This window comes from Oncorhynchus mykiss, chromosome 10, assembly GCF_013265735.2.
Source record: "Oncorhynchus mykiss isolate Arlee chromosome 10, USDA_OmykA_1.1, whole genome shotgun sequence".
Lineage (NCBI taxonomy): Eukaryota > Metazoa > Chordata > Actinopteri > Salmoniformes > Salmonidae > Oncorhynchus > Oncorhynchus mykiss.
Window position 1 is genome coordinate 66,925,253 of NC_048574.1, and position 17,026 is coordinate 66,942,278.

Sequence of the window (17,026 nt, forward strand, 5' to 3'; positions counted from 1 at the left end):
TCTAATGCTCCTAGCAGTCTTCCCTCTGTTCTTCTCCTCTCTTCACTCTAATGCTCCTAGCAGTCTTCCTCTGTTCTCCTCCTCCCTTCATTCTAATGCTCCTAGCAGTCTTCCCTGTTCTTCTCCTCTCTTAATTCTAATGCTCCTAGCCGTCTCTGTTCTTCTTCTCAGTCCTTCATTCTAATGCTCCTAGCAGTCTTCCCTCTGTTCTTCTCCTCCCTTCATTCTAATTCTCCTAGCAGTCTTCCCTCTGTTCTTCTCAGTCCTTCATTCTAATGCTCCAAGCAGTCTTCCCTCTGTTCTTCTCCTCCCTTCATTCTAATGCTCCTAGCTGTCTTCCCCTCCCTTAATTCTAATGCTCCAAGCAGTCTTCCCTCTGTTCTTCTTCTCCCTTCATTCTAATGCTCCTAGCAGTCTTCCCTCTGTTCCCCTCCTCCCTTCATTCTAATGCTCCTAGCAGTCTTCCTCTGTTCTTCTTCTCCCTTCATTCTAATGCTCCTAGCAGTCTCCGAACTCATTCTCACCCCTTCTCATAGCAGCAATCCCTAAGCTGCTTTTTCCAATACCTTTTTTTTTCATCTATCCAGCCATTCAGACAGCCAGCCAGCCATGTGATTTAGTGAGTGAAAGTATAACATATAAGTCCCCTGGGAATGTTCTGTTATACCCCTCTCTTTCTCTTAAAATAGAGCAGTTTTCTAATACACTTCCTGGTATCAATGGGTTTAAAAGTGTGGACTTAGCTTCACTAACTCAGTTAAGATGCTCTTGCTGACGTCTTCAAGGTAATGAAGGATGACAACTTATCAGACGTAGTCCCAGCTATGATCTCATACAATGGGGGAAAAACTATTTAGTCAGCCACCAATTGTGCAAGTTCTCCCACTTAAAAAGATGAGAGGCCTGTAATTTTCATCATAGGTACACTTCAACTATGACAGACAAAATGAGAAAAAAAATCCAGAAAATCACATTGTAGGATTTTTAATTAATTATTTTGCAAATGATGGTGGAAAATAAGTATTTGGTCAATAACAAGAGTTTATCTCAATACTTTGTTATATACCCTTGGTTGGCAATGACAGAGGTCAAACGTTTTCTGTAAGTCTTCACAAGGTTTTCACACACTGTTGCTGGTATTTTGGCCCATTCCTCCATGCAGATTTCCTCTAGAGCAGTGATGTTTTGGGGCTGTTGCTGGGCAACACAGACTTTCAACTCCCTCCAAAGATTTTCTATGGGGTTGAGATCTGGAGACTGGCTAGGCCACTCCAGGACCTTGAAATGCTTCTTACAAATCCACTCCTTCGTTGCCTGGGCGGTGTGTTTGGGATCATTGTCATGCTGAAAGACCCAGCCACGTTTCATCTTCAATGCCCTTGCTGATGGTAGGCTTTGTTACTTTGGTCCCAGCTCTCTGCAGGTCATTCACTAGGTCCCCCCTTGTGGTTCTGGGATTTTTGCTCACCGTTCTTGTGATAATTTTGACCCCACGGGGTGAGATCTTGCGTGGAGCCCCAGATCGAGGGAGATTATCAGTGGTCTTTTATGTCTTCCATTTCCTAATAATTGCTCCCACATTTGATTTCTTCAAACCAAGCTGCTTACCTATTGCAGATTCAGCCTTCCCAGCCTGGTACAGGTCCACAATTTTGTTTCTGGTGTCCTTTGACAGCTCTTTGGTCTTGGCCATAGTGGAGTTTGGAGTGTGACTGTTTGAGGTTGTGGACAGGTGTCTTTTATACTGATAACAAGTTCAAACAGGTGCCATTAATACAGGTAATGAGTGGAGGACAGAGGAGCCTCTTAAAGAAGAAGTTACAGGTCTGTGAGAGCCAGAAATCTTGCTTGTTTGTAGGTGACCAAATACTTATTTTCCACCATAATTTGCAAATACATTTTTCAGTATTCATGAAGGACGACGTCATAGCCTCATGTATGCTATGTTTTAACTGTGTATCTCCTTCTAGGACCTTTACCCTTCACTATTTTCTCAATGAGTCTCACCTGAATGCTGTCTTCACCTGTATGTGGCCATGGTACATTTGACTGTACAGTACCTGGGCTAGATAATCATGTCTGCTCACATTTTGTCTTTCAATAGCTGTCTGGAACACTCACATTGTATGTAGAGACAGAGTGTGTGTGTGTGTGCACTGTATGTCTCTGTGTACACTTCCATTGCCATGGTAACGGTGCCCTTTGGTGAGGGTGAGTTCTGGGCCGCCATAAGAGGCTCTGTGATTGGTGTGTGTGCAGTGGAGACTGAGCACGAAGCACACGTCTTCCCCTTGCTGTGAATCTGGCTAATGAGGCAGGAAGCCCTCTGGATAGACACACACATGAACAACTCCATCCCTTCCTTCTTGGACCCACTGTAGTCTTGGTCACACTACTCACTATCCTATTTCTAAAACATTCTTTCTCAACTCATTGAGCTCACCGTTTGTCTCCTCACAGGCTATAGCTCTGCCCCCTATAGCCAAATGGCCGTACCAGAGTGGATTCACCTTCCACACGTGGCTCCGCATGGATCCAATCAACAACATCAATGTTGACAAGGACAAGCCTTACCTGTACTGGTGAGTTACATACACCTGGCGTCCATGTTGGAGATCAGCTCGGCGACTGTAGACTGACTAGGAATCACCTTGCATCCTAAATGGCGAATCATTGTGATTTGTTGACCAGTCAGTCTGTAGCCACCGACTAATGTAGTCAGTCTCGTACACCCAGGCTAACACTGACACAACTTACTGCTGCTTGATCTGTTCTCTTTCTCTATGCAAATGATGTCTTTACTCATCTCCTGACTTGATACCCATGTATACATTTTGTATGGATAATCCAATATTATTCAGGTGTATTCAAATAGAATTTGGCTCATACCGTTGTTCCCTTTCTCTCTCTCTCTCTGTGTGTGTGTGTGTGTGTGTGTGTGTGTGTGTGTGTGTGTGTGTGTGTGTGTGTGTGTGTGTGTATACTGTATTTGCACGCCAAGGAGAGCTATTTGATTTTTTCCCCCTTGTTCATCAAAATTGTAGGATGACGTCATCCCCAAATTGTAAAAAAAAACGGACATCAGAGAGAGGCTTAATATATACACACACACACACACACACACACACACACACACACACACACACACACACACACACACACACACACACACACTACCAGATGAAGTAGGCATACTCATGCAATGCCTCTCCCTCTCCGTTTCCATTTACCTCTCTCTCATCCTTCTCTCTCTCTCATCCTTCGCTCTCATCCTTCTCTCTTTCTCTCTCTTCTCTCCCCTTACTCCTTCCTCCCTCTCTCCTCTCTCTCTCTCTCTCTCTCTCTCTCTCCTCTCTCCTCTCTCTCCCCTTACTCTCTCTCTCTCCTCTCTCTCCTCTTTCTCTCTCTCTCCCCTTACTCTTTCCTCCCTCTCTCCTCTCTCCTCTCTCTCCTCTCTCTCCTTACTCTCTCCTCTCTCTCTCCTCTCTCCCCTTACTCTCTCCTCTCTCTTCTCTCCCCTCTCTCTCTCCTTACTCTTTCCTCCCTCTCTCCTCTCTCTTCTCTCTCCTCTCTCTCCCCTTACTCTCTCCTCTCTCTCCTCTTTCTCTCTCTCTCCCCTTACTCTTTCCTCTCTCCCTTCTTCCCTCCCTCTCTCAGGGACAGTAAATCAGTGCCTCACTCGTTCCTATTTTCAGCCGATAATTAATTTCTGTCAAAAAATCTAATTGATGTGCCGGGATTTGGTCGGCCTTCTGTTTGGTGGGCCTTCTGTTTGGTGGGCCTTCTGAAAGTGATAACCAACCACACACAGCCAGCCAGCTAGAGGCAGAAAAGTCTGTAGTAAAACTCCTTCAGACTCTGCCCTTTTAAAAAGAGATTAGTTCACTAAATCACACACAGCGACCGCCGGGGCCCCTGATCGCTCAGAACACAGACACCCACAAATGGGAATTTGTTGTGAAGTTGACAAATGATTGAGGCTTTCGCCATCTCTGTCTCTCCTCCGTTTTCAAAGTGTTTTTTAAATGTGTATGTTTGAATGATTTATTGGCAGGTTGACTTGTCTCAACACCCGTCTGCCCTTGAGTGTTAGACTGTGTTAAAGTGAGCCGTCACGCTCACTAACTGAAATCTGTTTTTTCTGTCTCTTTTCTTTTTCTTCCCTCTCTTCCTGTAGTTTTCGCACCAACAAAGGTCTGGGATACTCTGCACACTTTGTGGGCGGCTGTTTGATTGTGACCTCGTTAAAGTCCAAGGGGAAGGGACTCCAGCACTGTGTGAAATATGACTTCAAACCACAGAAGGTAGGCAGACGGCGAGGCCGGTCGACAGACAGACACGGTCCTGTGGGAAAGACACACAAACCTAGCACTCATAAAACATAGAAACACGTGCTAAGTAGGACACACAAACATGTTCTCTTTCGCATAGGACACACAAACAGAACAAATTGTACGCAGGCATAGTACACATACACTGCCCTCTCGTCTAGGCCCTTTGGGTTGAAGCATAGTCATTTGGCCCTTCCTCTGGGGGCCAGTAATGTCAGAGCAGAACAGTGAAAAAAGGATAGCAGGAACGAGAGAGAGGGATGATGTAATGGGGCACGACACACAGCCAGACCATAGCACCCAGACCCAGTCAAGCCCAACAGCATCTGTGAGATCCATGGTGCCCCTGGCCAATTAAAACTCCCCTTGTTATCCCGGAGTGGAACAACGCTACTTCCTCCTCAGACTCAGAACCTCATTCTATCTTTAGGCCTCTGTATTCCACGGTCGGTCTTATCTCCCAAGCTGTCTGCCTGGTAACTCTAATAACCTATTTCACTGGATTCTTCCAATGTCTGACAGAAATCTGAGCAGCCGATGTAGGTGGGATTGTAGCCCAAGGGGTTTAAGAGCTGATCGGGCGATGTCCCATGTCTCCGAAGGGTAACTCTGTGAAGGCAGCCAGGAATGAGGCTAAAATTAAGTTGTTGTTTCAGTGGTACACTACGCAGCTAGGAATGAGGCTAAAATTAAGTTGTTGTTTCAGTGGTATATAATGACCAATGGTGGTTAAGCTGTTGTTGTTTGTGGTACATAATGACCATTGGTGGTTAAGCTGTTGTTGTTTGTGGTACATAATGACCAATGGTGGTTAAGTTGTTGTTGTTTCCGTGGTACATAAGGGCCAATGGTGGTTAAGTTGTTGTTGTTGTTGTTGTTTCAGTGGTACATAATGACCAATGGTGGTTAAGTTGTTGTTGTTTCAGTGGTACGTAATGACCATTGGTGGTTAAGTTGTTGTTGTTTCAGTGGTACATGGTGACCATGGTGGTTAAGTTGTTGTTTGTCTTTCAGTGGTACATGGTGACCATGGTGGTTAAGTTGTTGTTGTTTCAGTGGTACATAATGACCAATGGTGGTTAATTTGTTGTCGTTTCAATGGTACATAATGACCATTGGTGGTTAAGTTGTTGTTTGTGGTACATCATTACCAATGGTGGTTAAGTTGTTGTTGTTTCAGTGGTACATAATGGCCAATGGTGGTTCAGTTGTTGTTGTTTCAGTGGTACATGGTGACCATGGTGGTTAAGTTGTTTGTCTTTCAGTGGTACATGGTGACCATGGTGGTTAAGTTGTTGTTGTTTCAGTGGTACATGGTGACCATGGCGGTTAAGTTGTTGTTTCAGTGGTACATAATGACCAATGGTGGTTAAGTTGTTGTTGTTTCATTGGTACATAATGACCATAGGTGGTTAATCTGTTGTGTGTGGTACATAATGACCAATGGTGGTTAAGTTGTTGTTGTTTCAGTGGTACATAATTGCCATTTGGTGGTTAAGCTGTTGTTGTTTGTGGTACATAATGATCAATGGTGGTTAAGTTGTTGTTTCAGTGGGACATGGTGACCATAGTGGTTAAGTTGTTGTTGTTTCTGTGGTACATGGTCACCATGGTGGTTAAGTTGTTGTTGTTTCAGTGGTACATGGCCACCATGGTGGTTAAGTTGTTGTTGTGTTTCAGTGGTACATGGTGACCATGGTGGTTAAGTTGTTTGTCTTTCAGTGGTACATGGTGACCATGGTGGTTAAATTGTTGTGTGTTGTTGTTTCAGTGGTACATGGTGACCATGGTGGTTAAGTTGTTCTGTGTTGTTGTTTCAATGGTACATGGTGACCATGGTGGTTAAGTTGTTCTGTGTTGTTGTTTCAATGGTACATGGTGGCCATGGTGGTTGTTGTTTCAGTGGTACATGATGACCATGGTGGTTAAGTTGTTGTGTGTTGTTTCAGTGGTACATGGTGACCATGGTGGTTAAGTTGTTCTGTGTTGTTGTTTCAATGGTACATGGTGACCATGGTGGTTAAGTTGTTCTGTGTTGTTGTTTCAATGGTACATGGTGACCATGGTGGTTAAGTTGTTCTGTGTTGTTGTTTCAGTGGTACATGGCGACCATGGTGGTTAAGTTGTTCTGTGTTGTTGTTTCAGTAGTACATGGTGACCATGGTGGTTAAGTTGTTGTTGTTTCAGTGGTACATGGCGACCATGGTGGTTAAGTTGTTCTGTGTTGTTGTTTCAGTAGTACATGGTGACCATGGTGGTTAAGTTGTTGTTGTTTCAGTGGTACATGGCGACCATGGTGGTTAAGTTGTTCTGTGTTGTTGTTTCAGTGGTACATGGTGACCATGGTGGTTAAGTTGTTCTGTGTTGTTGTTTCAATGGTACATGGTGACCATGGTGGTTAAGTTGTTCTGTGTTGTTGTTTCAGTGGTACATGGTGGCCATGGTGGTTGTTGTTTCAGTGGTACATGATGACCATGGTGGTTAAGTTGTTGTGTGTTGTTTCAGTGGTACATGGTGACCATGGTGGTTAAGTTGTTCTGTGTTGTTGTTTCAGTGGTACATGGTGGTTAAGTTGTTCTGTGTTGTTGTTTCAATGGTACATGGTGACCATGGTGGTTAAGTTGTTCTGTGTTGTTGTTTCAATGGTACATGGTGACCATGGTGGTTAAGTTGTTCTGTGTTGTTGTTTCAGTGGTACATGGTGGCCATGGTGGTTGTTGTTTCAGTGGTACATGATGACCATGGTGGTTAAGTTGTTGTGTGTTGTTTCAGTGGTACATGGTGACCATGGTGGTTAAGTTGTTCTGTGTTGTTGTTTCAGTGGTACATGGTGACCATGGTGGTTAAGTTGTTCTGTGTTGTTGTTTCAATGGTACATGGTGACCATGGTGGTTAAGTTGTTCTGTGTTGTTGTTTCAATGGTACATGGTGACCATGGTGGTTAAGTTGTTCTGTGTTGTTGTTTCAGTGGTACATGGTGGCCATGGTGGTTGTTGTTTCAGTGGTACATGATGACCATGGTGGTTAAGTTGTTGTGTGTTGTTTCAGTGGTACATGGTGACCATGGTGGTTAAGTTGTTCTGTGTTGTTGTTTCAGTGGTACATGGTGACCATGGTGGTTAAGTTGTTCTGTGTTGTTGTTTCAATGGTACATGGTGACCATGGTGGTTAAGTTGTTCTGTGTTGTTGTTTCAGTGGTACATGGTGGCCATGGTGGTTAAGTTGTTCTGTGTTGTTGTTTCAGTGGTACATGGTGACCATGGTGGTTAAGTTGTTGTTGTTTCAGTGGTACATGGCGACCATGGTGGTTAAGTTGTTCTGTGTTGTTGTTTCAGTGGTACATGGTGACCATGGTGGTTAAGTTGTTCTGTGTTGTTGTTTCAGTGGTACATGGTGACCATGGTGGTTAAGTTGTTCTGTGTTGTTGTTTCAGTGGTACATGGTGACCATGGTGGTTAAGTTGTTCTGTGTTGTTGTTTCAGTGGTACATGGTGACCATGGTGGTTAAGTTGTTCTGTGTTGTTGTTTCAGTGGTACATGGTGACCATCGTTCACGTCTACAACCGCTGGAAGAACAGTGAGATCAGCTGCTACGTCAATGGAGAGCTCGCCTCCTACGGAGAAATCACCTGGTTCGTCAACACCAGCGACGTAAGTAGCAATCGATCCATACTATACTGATCATCGTTGTTATAATGTTATTCCTGTAGTAACCACAAACCTCTACTATCACACATCCATTTTTACCCATGTATTCTGTGTAATGGAATACAGCTGAACCTAGAAGTTGTGCTAGTGGTTGTTATGCATGTGTATAACCAAAAGTATATTTTGATGCCAATTATCAATCAAAACATTTCTCTGAAGTCATCAATCAATCAACAAGAAAGCCTTGCAGCTGTCCATCCAGAATTCTTCAATTTGAACCATTGTGCTTTGCATAAAAAAGTTTCCACACAAAGACGTATGGTATATGTTGTGATTGATATACCACGGAGACCCATTGTTACTGCAGTACAGGTTGTTAGAAGAGGACAGCACCTCCCCACAGGCCCCACTCTTTCTGATTGATTGATATAATCACTGTCTCAGCTGACAGAGGGCTCAGGGGTGAAACCACTCCCTTTATCTCTCTGCCTCTCTCTCTCTCTCTGTCTCTCTCTGTCTCTCTCTCTTTTTCTCTCTTTCTCTCCCTCTCTTTTTCTCTCTTTCTCTCTCTTTCCCCCTCCCCCCCCTCCCCCCTCTCACATGGATGGAACTGGGTCTGTAACAGGGGAGGGAGATGAGTGGCATAATGAGTTGTGTAGCTGAAGATATACTCGTATGTATGAGATTCTGTCATGGTTCTCCAGAATGCTTTTTCTCTCTCTCTCGTGCGAAAACAAGATTCTCACGTCAGCTTTTAACCAAATGAAGATGCTTTTCTAATGCAATCCTCTTGGCGTTAGTGTCACAGAGGGCCTTGATACCCTACAGTAGATATGGCTGATTGAGATACCTCTCCCTCCTTGATAACAATGCTAAGCTCATCCCCTGCCTATTTACACATGCTCTAGGAAACATACAGGAGAGAACAGATTAATAGAAATGTATGTTCTCTCTATGCCGATGGTGTGTTGATTCACACTCATTCATGCTGATTGAGTTGTCATAGTTCTCTTTATTAACGCTTGTTCAATTCTCCTTCCCTGTTTCCTTCCTTGTTTCCTTCCTTCCTCCCTTCAGACTTTCGACAAGTGTTTCCTGGGTTCGTCAGAGACGGCGGACGCCAACCGTGTGTTCTGTGGTCAGATGGGGGCGGTGTATCTGTTTGGCGAGGCCCTCAGTGCAGCCCAGATCCTGGCCATCTACCAGCTGGGGCCTGGTTACAAGGTAGGTAGAGGCAAAGCCCAGTCATCATGCAGTATTCAGTAGTCCCACTATTCCAAAACACCCTGACATTTGGATACCCCAATAGATCAAACAAGGAAGGTCTGCACTCATCAATTTGATGTGAAACATTAATGATTGAGGATCTTCCTCCTACCATGAATTATTTCAAGATACACTACAGACTATCACTAGTAGTGTGTAAGGTTTAAACCGAACAGAAAAATATAAATGAAAGTCACACTCAAGTCTCCTGCCTGTCACTCACGACCTTTCTCCCGTCTTTCTCAGGGCACGTTCAAGTACAAGGCTGAGAGTGACCTCCTGTTTGCTGAGCACCACAAGACCCTACTGTACGACGGCAAGCTGTCCTCTGGCATCTCCTTCTCCTACAACCCCCGCGCCACTGACGCTCAGCTGTGCCTGGAGTCCTCCCCCAAGGACAACGCCTCCATCTTCGTTCACTCGCCACACGCACTCATGCTGCAGGTACAGACACACACACACACACACACACAGACAGATGCAGACATAAACACTCACACACACACACATAGAAATTTGGTTTTGGCAATGCTACTGCACCAGAATGTAAACCATCTAAGCTAGAAATCACCCATTTTGAATGTTACATTGTTTTTGTGCATCTCTGAGTGATGTTCTATCGATTCCCTGTGTCATTTCATGATTTTATTGCCATTATTGCCATTCAAGCAGGCAGAAGTCTGTCTTGTAAGACGTAGCACCGTGATAGTCACTCTCACTGCACTGAAAGTTAATAGGAATACGACTTTTAGATCGCCAAAATGTCTATCATACATGTCAGATTTCAATACTGGCCAAAGTCATAATTCGGGAGGATATCTTCTCTCCAATGAGCCATTGATCATATTTCTGTGATATTCCTACCTCTACAATTGTGTAATTTTACGGAGGGTCTAGCACACTTTTCCCATTTGCCTGCTTCTTTAGTCCAGGGTGCATTGCATGGTGCCGTTGTCATAGAGATTAGAGAAAGGAATCCAACGAGTCTGCTGGTTGGGAACGTATCCAACTCCTTGTCCCAGAATCGCCCAGAATGCACCGCGCAGCCCATTGATGTAGCATGGGCAACTTTTCCCATCTCCTCAAAAGTATATCTGCCGGTGCTGAATTTCAGACTCCACTCGGTGAGGCACATATACATAGACTTTAAATCACTGGCCACTTTAATAATGGAACACTAGTCACTTTAATAATGTTAACATATTTTGCATTACTCATCTGTTATGTATGTACTGTATTCTATTCTACTGTATCTTAGTCTATGCTGCTCTGACATTGCTCGTCCAAATATTTATATATTCTTAATTCCATTCCTTTACTGTAGATTTGTGTGTATTGTTTTTGAAATGGTTAGATATTACTTGTTAGATATTACTGCACTGTTGGAGCTAGAAACACAAGCATTTCTCTACACCCACAATAACATCTGCTAAACACGTGTATGTGACAAATACATTTGATTTGACATCAATCTGCAGGTTGAACATAGTGAGGTTGTAGTCTCCTACATTGATAGTGCAGTTTGTTTAGGGGATTTTACAGCAAACTAGCTACTTCACATGCTGATTTTGCGTTTGGTATTATTGTGTGTTGCTACGTTTGCTAGCTAGCTATCCAACCAGCCCGTAGAGACCATTGCATTGTGGATTTTGTAGTAAACTTGAGCTACAACAGACTTATCCATGTTGCTACCAAACTTATTATAAAGCTAAAATGAAACATTTGTTCACAAAAAATATTGTTCTCAAATATTGTTCTCAGGAATGAGTGTTTTCGGGTGGATTGTTCCTTTAAGATAGAGGTGAGAATGAACCACTCTGCACCTGGCTGGCTAGCAGGCTGGGAACAGAACACTACCCTGTTCTATTACAGAATTAGATCTGCCTACCAGTCATTTCTATATTGAACCAAGGTGGTGTTTTCTTTAAGGACTTTATTATATTACACAATACTTTATTTGACCTTGTAGTTACTGAGGATGATGAGTTCATTTATTTATGAGGTCAAGTAAATTGGCACGTTCTGGTGGCTACTTGTAACCCTGTAAGTTCCAGGTAGCAACAACTAGATGACGAGCACTGTAATGAAAGTGCTTCACAAATGTATTTCTCTCCAACTCTCATTCAAATCCATATTTTTGACTTTCTTTATCGCAGAAGGTCACCTGCACACCTGATTTAACTGCACATTAGGAAGACATTGGCAGCACACACACACACACACACACACACACACACACACACACACACACACACACACACACACACACACACACACACACACACACACACACACACACACAGCTGTCCTTTTTATTTAATTACATTGAATTCTCCTATTGTCTCTCTCACTGCAGTTGAGTTTTGTCTCTGAGCCTCACAGCGCGTTTAGTCAACGCATGAGCTCCTTTGTCTTTCTGAGGCAGCTCGGCCTGTGTGTTTGTACATGCACGCACATACACACACACACACACACACACACACACACATACCCCATCTCCTATAGACTAATTTTTTCGTATATTATTCCTCATTCCCACCCTCTGTTTAGGTCAACATGTTTAGTATTTGTTAGCACATTGTCAGTATTCCATACATGGACTTGTGTCTGTAGATTAGTGTCCTGTACGTATGTGTTCACAATGACTATTGGCTTGTTTAGTTGGTAGACGGAATCGTAAACACATGAGAAAAAGGGCCTTGCTCATAATAGCACATTTAGCTGCTGTGGGATCTGACCGTAAGAAATGTCGGAAATATTCTATCCACAGAACTCATTTAGCAAAACCCTCATCAGGATAAACAGACTAGACACCTGAGCCATGTTGCCTCGGAGACTAACTCAACGTCGCGGTAACGCGCCCGCCACTCAGCCCGTCACCGTTAGCGACAGGTGTAATAGTGCTGTAAAGGAGACAGATGTTCAGAGGAGTTATGCTGTGTTTTCAACACCACACCAGATGTTCAAGGGAGAAATGGGACACCGCCTCCAATCCGCGTTGTTTTCCACCTGAGACGAAAGCAGAAGCAGACCGACAAGACCCAGCCTTTGTCTACATAGGGTTCTGATTCTACCGTATTTCTCTCTTCAAAAGCAGTGCACTCTATTTCTTTTAATTTATTTTACCTTTATTTAACTAGGCAAATCAGTTAAGAACAAATGATTGTTTTCAATGACGGCCTAGGAACAGTGGGTTAACTGCCTGTTCAGGGACAGAACGACAGATGGCTCAGGGGTTTGAACCTGCAACCTTCCGGTTACTAGTCCAACACTCTAACCACTAGGCTACCCTGCCACCCATTTCTACCCCTGATCCTTGTGTATGTTTTTCTCCCTTCTTCAGGATGTGAAGGCTGTGGTGACCCACTCGGTCCAGAGTGCCATCCACTCCATCGGGGGAGTGCAGGTCCTCTTCCCCCTGTTTGCACAGCTGGATCACCTCCAGCACACCAGCGATGAACTGGACACCTCTGTCTGGTAGTGGACTACTGTCTTTTTCTATTCTTCGATTGATTGACTTTATTAAGTTCTTTTAAAATACTGTACACATCTGTGCGTAGCCATGTGGGAGAAAGTGCATTGTGTTGATGGGGGCGGTGTTTGAACTCGCCCTGAGGTCTGGAGTATTTTGCTTTTCACTAAGTAGAAGTTGTTTTGTTCATTCAATGGATTCAACCATGCATGATGGCAGCGCAAATGGCAATCATAAGGTTGTCTTGTCCTACTCACTAAACCTGGATACCAGCTGTAAATATTAGTGCCCTAGTCTTTCAGTGATGTTGTCTTGTCCTACTCACTAAACCTGGATACCAGTTGTGAATATTAGTGCCCTAGTCCTTCAGTGATGTTGTCTTGTCCTACTCACTAAACCTGGATACCAGCTGTAAATATTAGTGCCCTAGTCCTTCAGTGTTGTTGTCTTGTCCTACTCACTAAACCTGGATACCAGTTGTGAATATTAGTGCCCTAGTCTTTCAGTGTTGTTGTCTTGTCCTACTCACTAAACCTGGATACCAGTTGTGAATATTAGTGCCCTAGTCTTTCAGTGTTGTTGTCTTGTCCTACTCACTAAACCTGGATACCAGTTGTGAATATTAGTGCCCTAGTCTTTCAGTGTTGTTGTCTTGTCCTACTCACTAAACCTGGATACCAGTTGTGAATATTAGTGCCCTAGTCCTTGAGTGATGTTGTCTTGTCCTTCTCACTAAACCTGGATACCAGCTGTGAATATTATTGCCCTAGTCCTTGAGTGATGTTCTCAATCATGGCTTTGTGGCTTTTGTCTGCCCTCAAGGGGAAGGTGTTGCATAGATTGTGTTCTCACAGCAGAATGGTAGAATGGCGACACCCTCATTATATTAGCCATTACTGTAGGATATACCCTGTAAGGGGCAAGTCTTACTCAGTAGCTAACCACTCTCTCTCTCTCTCCCCCCCCCAGTTGCACTTTGCTGTCCTTTGTGATGGAGCTGCTGAAGAACTCTGTGGCTATGCAAGAGCAGGTCCTGGCTTGCAAGGGTTTCCTGGTCATCGGTTACACCCTGGAGAAGGTGAGAGACGTGATACACACACCACCACCCCCCTCGCCAGAGACACATTCACACTCTGCAGTCTTCCTCTCGTCTGTCCTAATTGCTGTTCTGTGCTGAAATTGAAAGCTGGATAATATGATTTCCCAGCACTCTGTCCATTAGCCTCAGTGCTGTGCCCTCCAATTCCATACTGCATTTGTCTGTTCTGAGACCAGTGCTAAACGCCCCTACATCTGGTAGCTTGTTGATTGTGTCTGCGTGTGTTTGGTCAGGTATATAGGTTACTCTAAAAGTCTATTTACATCTATGGCCCTAATTGCTTAGCTGCATTTAGAGGTCACAGCTGACAGTGGGCTTGTTAGACACAGAGTTAACCTGATTCACCTTTCTCTCTGTGGGTGTCCTCTGCTCCCTCCCTTCCTCCTCCCTCCTCTGTAGTCTTCCAAGGTGCATGTTACTCGGTCCGTGCTGGACATCGTGCTGGCCTTCGCCCGTTACCTCAGCAACCTGCAGAACGGCGTCCTGCTGCTCAAGCAGCTGTGTGACCACATCCTGTTCAACCCTGCCATCTGGATCCATGCCCCTGCCAAGGTAAGAGAGGAGAGGTACTGGCACAGGATGGCAGGTAGACGCATGCACGGTGACACACACAGTCATGGCGACACACAGTCAAGGACACAGTTGTGCAAGCACATGAAGGCACACACATGCACGGACACATGTGACGTGTAGACAGGCAAACACACCCACCCACCTCTGTCCATCCCACCATCATCCTTTCATACTCTGTTCCTTGTATCTCTCCTCCAGTACATGAGCGATAGCCCACCGTTCAGTAGGTTAGGCTATTGGATTTTATTTCTGCCTCATCTCATGCTGGTTTTTTCACGTCAAATCAAATCAAATGTTTGTCACATGCGCCGAATGTAGACCTTACAGTGAAATGCTTACTTACAAGCCCTTAACCAACAATGCAGTTTTAAGAAAAATAAGTAATAGATAAGTGAAAAAAAATATCTATAATAATAATAATAATAATAATAATAATAATAATAATAATAATAATAATAATAATATAAGAAGTAACAAATCATTCAAGAGCTGTAGTTAAATAACAATAGCGAGGCTATATACAGGGGGTACCGGTACAGAGTCAATGTGCGGGGGCATCGGTTAGTCGAGTGTGTGTGTTCTTACGTTTGTGTGTGTGTGTGTGCATTCACCCCCCCAGGTGCAGTTGGTGTTGTACACCTACCTGTCGACCGAGTTCATCAGCACGGTGACCATCTACAACGCCATCCGCAGGGTGGGCACGGTACTGCAGGTTATGCACACGCTCAAGTACTACTACTGGGTCGTCAACCCCCAGGACCGCAGCGGAGTCACGCCCAAGGGCCTCGGTAAGAGAACACACACATGCCTCCCTACACACACACACACACACCGCACTCTTTCATATTTCCATTAACACACACTTTTCTACACACACTGATACAGACCGATACCTCTCCTCCCCCAGACCAGTGTTGTTGTAGTGTTGCCATGGACGTTGAACATCCAGTCCTTTGTGTCCCCTGCAGAATGTGCTTTCCTGTCCTTCTTGTACCTCTGTTGTCTGCTAAACCTAGAATAAACTTGTTGTATCGTCTACCTACAGCTGTGCACTCTGCATCACGTCATAAATAACATCCTTTTGAAAACCGACCTTCTCTAATGACTTTGTCCCTGCGTGTCTGCGTGTGTGTGTCTGTGTGTGTGTCGTTGTGTGTCTGTGTGTAGACGGTCCGAGACCCAATCAGAAGGAGATCCACTCTCTCAGAGCTTTTCTGCTGCTGTTTGTGAAACAACTCATAATGAAGGTTAGTGTGTATGTAATGAGAATCTCGTATGATATTAAAAATAATATCTATATATATTTGGCTTTTTACACCTAATGTTAATCTACAATAACTATGATCGGTGAAGAGTTAGATTTATATTTTGCACTCTCTATTTTCAGGATTACGGAGTGAAGGAAGATGAACTTCAGAGTATTCTCAATTACCTGCTCACCATGCATGAGGTTACAACTAAAAGATCATTCAAAATATCATGTCCTATGCAATGCACTACTTTTATACAAAAGATACTTTATTGTGAAGAGTATGCTGCTGCACCATGCAGTATCCACTCTTCAGGAATTCCTGTTCGTCCTTACTCGATGCTCCTTTACAGTTTTGAGGTATAAAACTGCCCACTAGGTGGCACTCTAAGCCAACAGCTCCGGCCTCCCAGACCCTCTCTCCTCTCTGCTATAGATAGACAGACCAATCACACTGTGCCGGGGAACCGACCAGGCTCTTTTTAACTGTTGCCAAGTTTCACCAAGCCCTCGCTCACAGAAGCCTCTGTGTTTACACTGCAGTGATGCATAGAGAAATGATGGTGCTGTAAAACAGGCAGGAATGATCCCTGCAGGAACGAGGGGATTAACCGCTCTCCTTCAGGAGCTCTGCAGTCTTCTGTGGATTGTTCATTCATCAGATAATTCCCTTGTTTCCGTGTATTATTCATTCCATCAACATTCGTTATCAATGACTAATGATCTGTTTCCGTAGCGACCATTACTAATCAAGATGGAAACGGTGCACTGGTTTGATCTTTGATGTTGTGTGTCACCAATTAATCAGTAATTAGTGCGAAAATAAACAGTCTTAATTATTGCACTTGCATGGTCAATTCCTGTGTTTGTGGGTACTCTGCATCCATGTGGGTGTCTGTACAGTAGGGTGTGTTTTGGTGTCTGCTTCATGATGATACATGGCGTAACAGCACACCCACTAGCCCCACTATTCATCTCTCGTTGGGTTGCATGACTCCACAGTGAAAGGCGGTGCTAATTGCGAGCCCATTAGCGCGCGCGCACACACACTATTTATCATATTGCTAATAATGCTAACAACAGGGCCTCCTCCCTGGTCTGATTCATTCAATTCAGTACAACTGTATTTATTTTCCCAGGACGACAATCTAATGGATGTGCTTCAGCTGCTGGTGGCTCTGATGTCGGAGCATCACGGCTCCATGGTGCAGGCCTTTGATCAGCGCAACGGAGTACGGTGAGCTTCAGGAATAGAATGACCCGCCGCCCATCACAGAGCTCCAATGGGAGTGCCCGTTCCAGTCGTTTGACTTCTATGACGGTGCTGTAACTATAACGTCATCTCCCGTGGCAACGGGTGGCGCACACTCCACCACAGGCCCTGCGGC

General features: G+C 44.3%; 1 protein-coding gene across 5 annotated transcripts in view; it reads left to right on the forward strand.

The window, feature by feature from the left end:
- LOC110533189 (lipopolysaccharide-responsive and beige-like anchor protein) overlaps positions 1–17,026 on the forward strand; it is a 388,104-nt gene that overhangs the window by 66,796 nt on the left and 304,282 nt on the right. For all 5 annotated transcript variants that reach the window (XM_036933632.1, XM_036933634.1, XM_036933635.1 and 2 more), the window contains exons 6-17: positions 2,461–2,582; positions 4,178–4,304; positions 7,863–7,982; positions 9,057–9,203; positions 9,492–9,689; positions 12,589–12,722; positions 13,687–13,795; positions 14,216–14,368; positions 15,009–15,177; positions 15,557–15,636; positions 15,777–15,839; positions 16,778–16,875. In XM_036933632.1, coding sequence (XP_036789527.1) covers positions 2,461–2,582; positions 4,178–4,304; positions 7,863–7,982; positions 9,057–9,203; positions 9,492–9,689; positions 12,589–12,722; positions 13,687–13,795; positions 14,216–14,368; positions 15,009–15,177; positions 15,557–15,636; positions 15,777–15,839; positions 16,778–16,875 — 1,520 coding nt within the window. The remainder of the gene's footprint in view (positions 1–2,460; positions 2,583–4,177; positions 4,305–7,862; positions 7,983–9,056; positions 9,204–9,491; positions 9,690–12,588; positions 12,723–13,686; positions 13,796–14,215; positions 14,369–15,008; positions 15,178–15,556; positions 15,637–15,776; positions 15,840–16,777; positions 16,876–17,026) is intronic.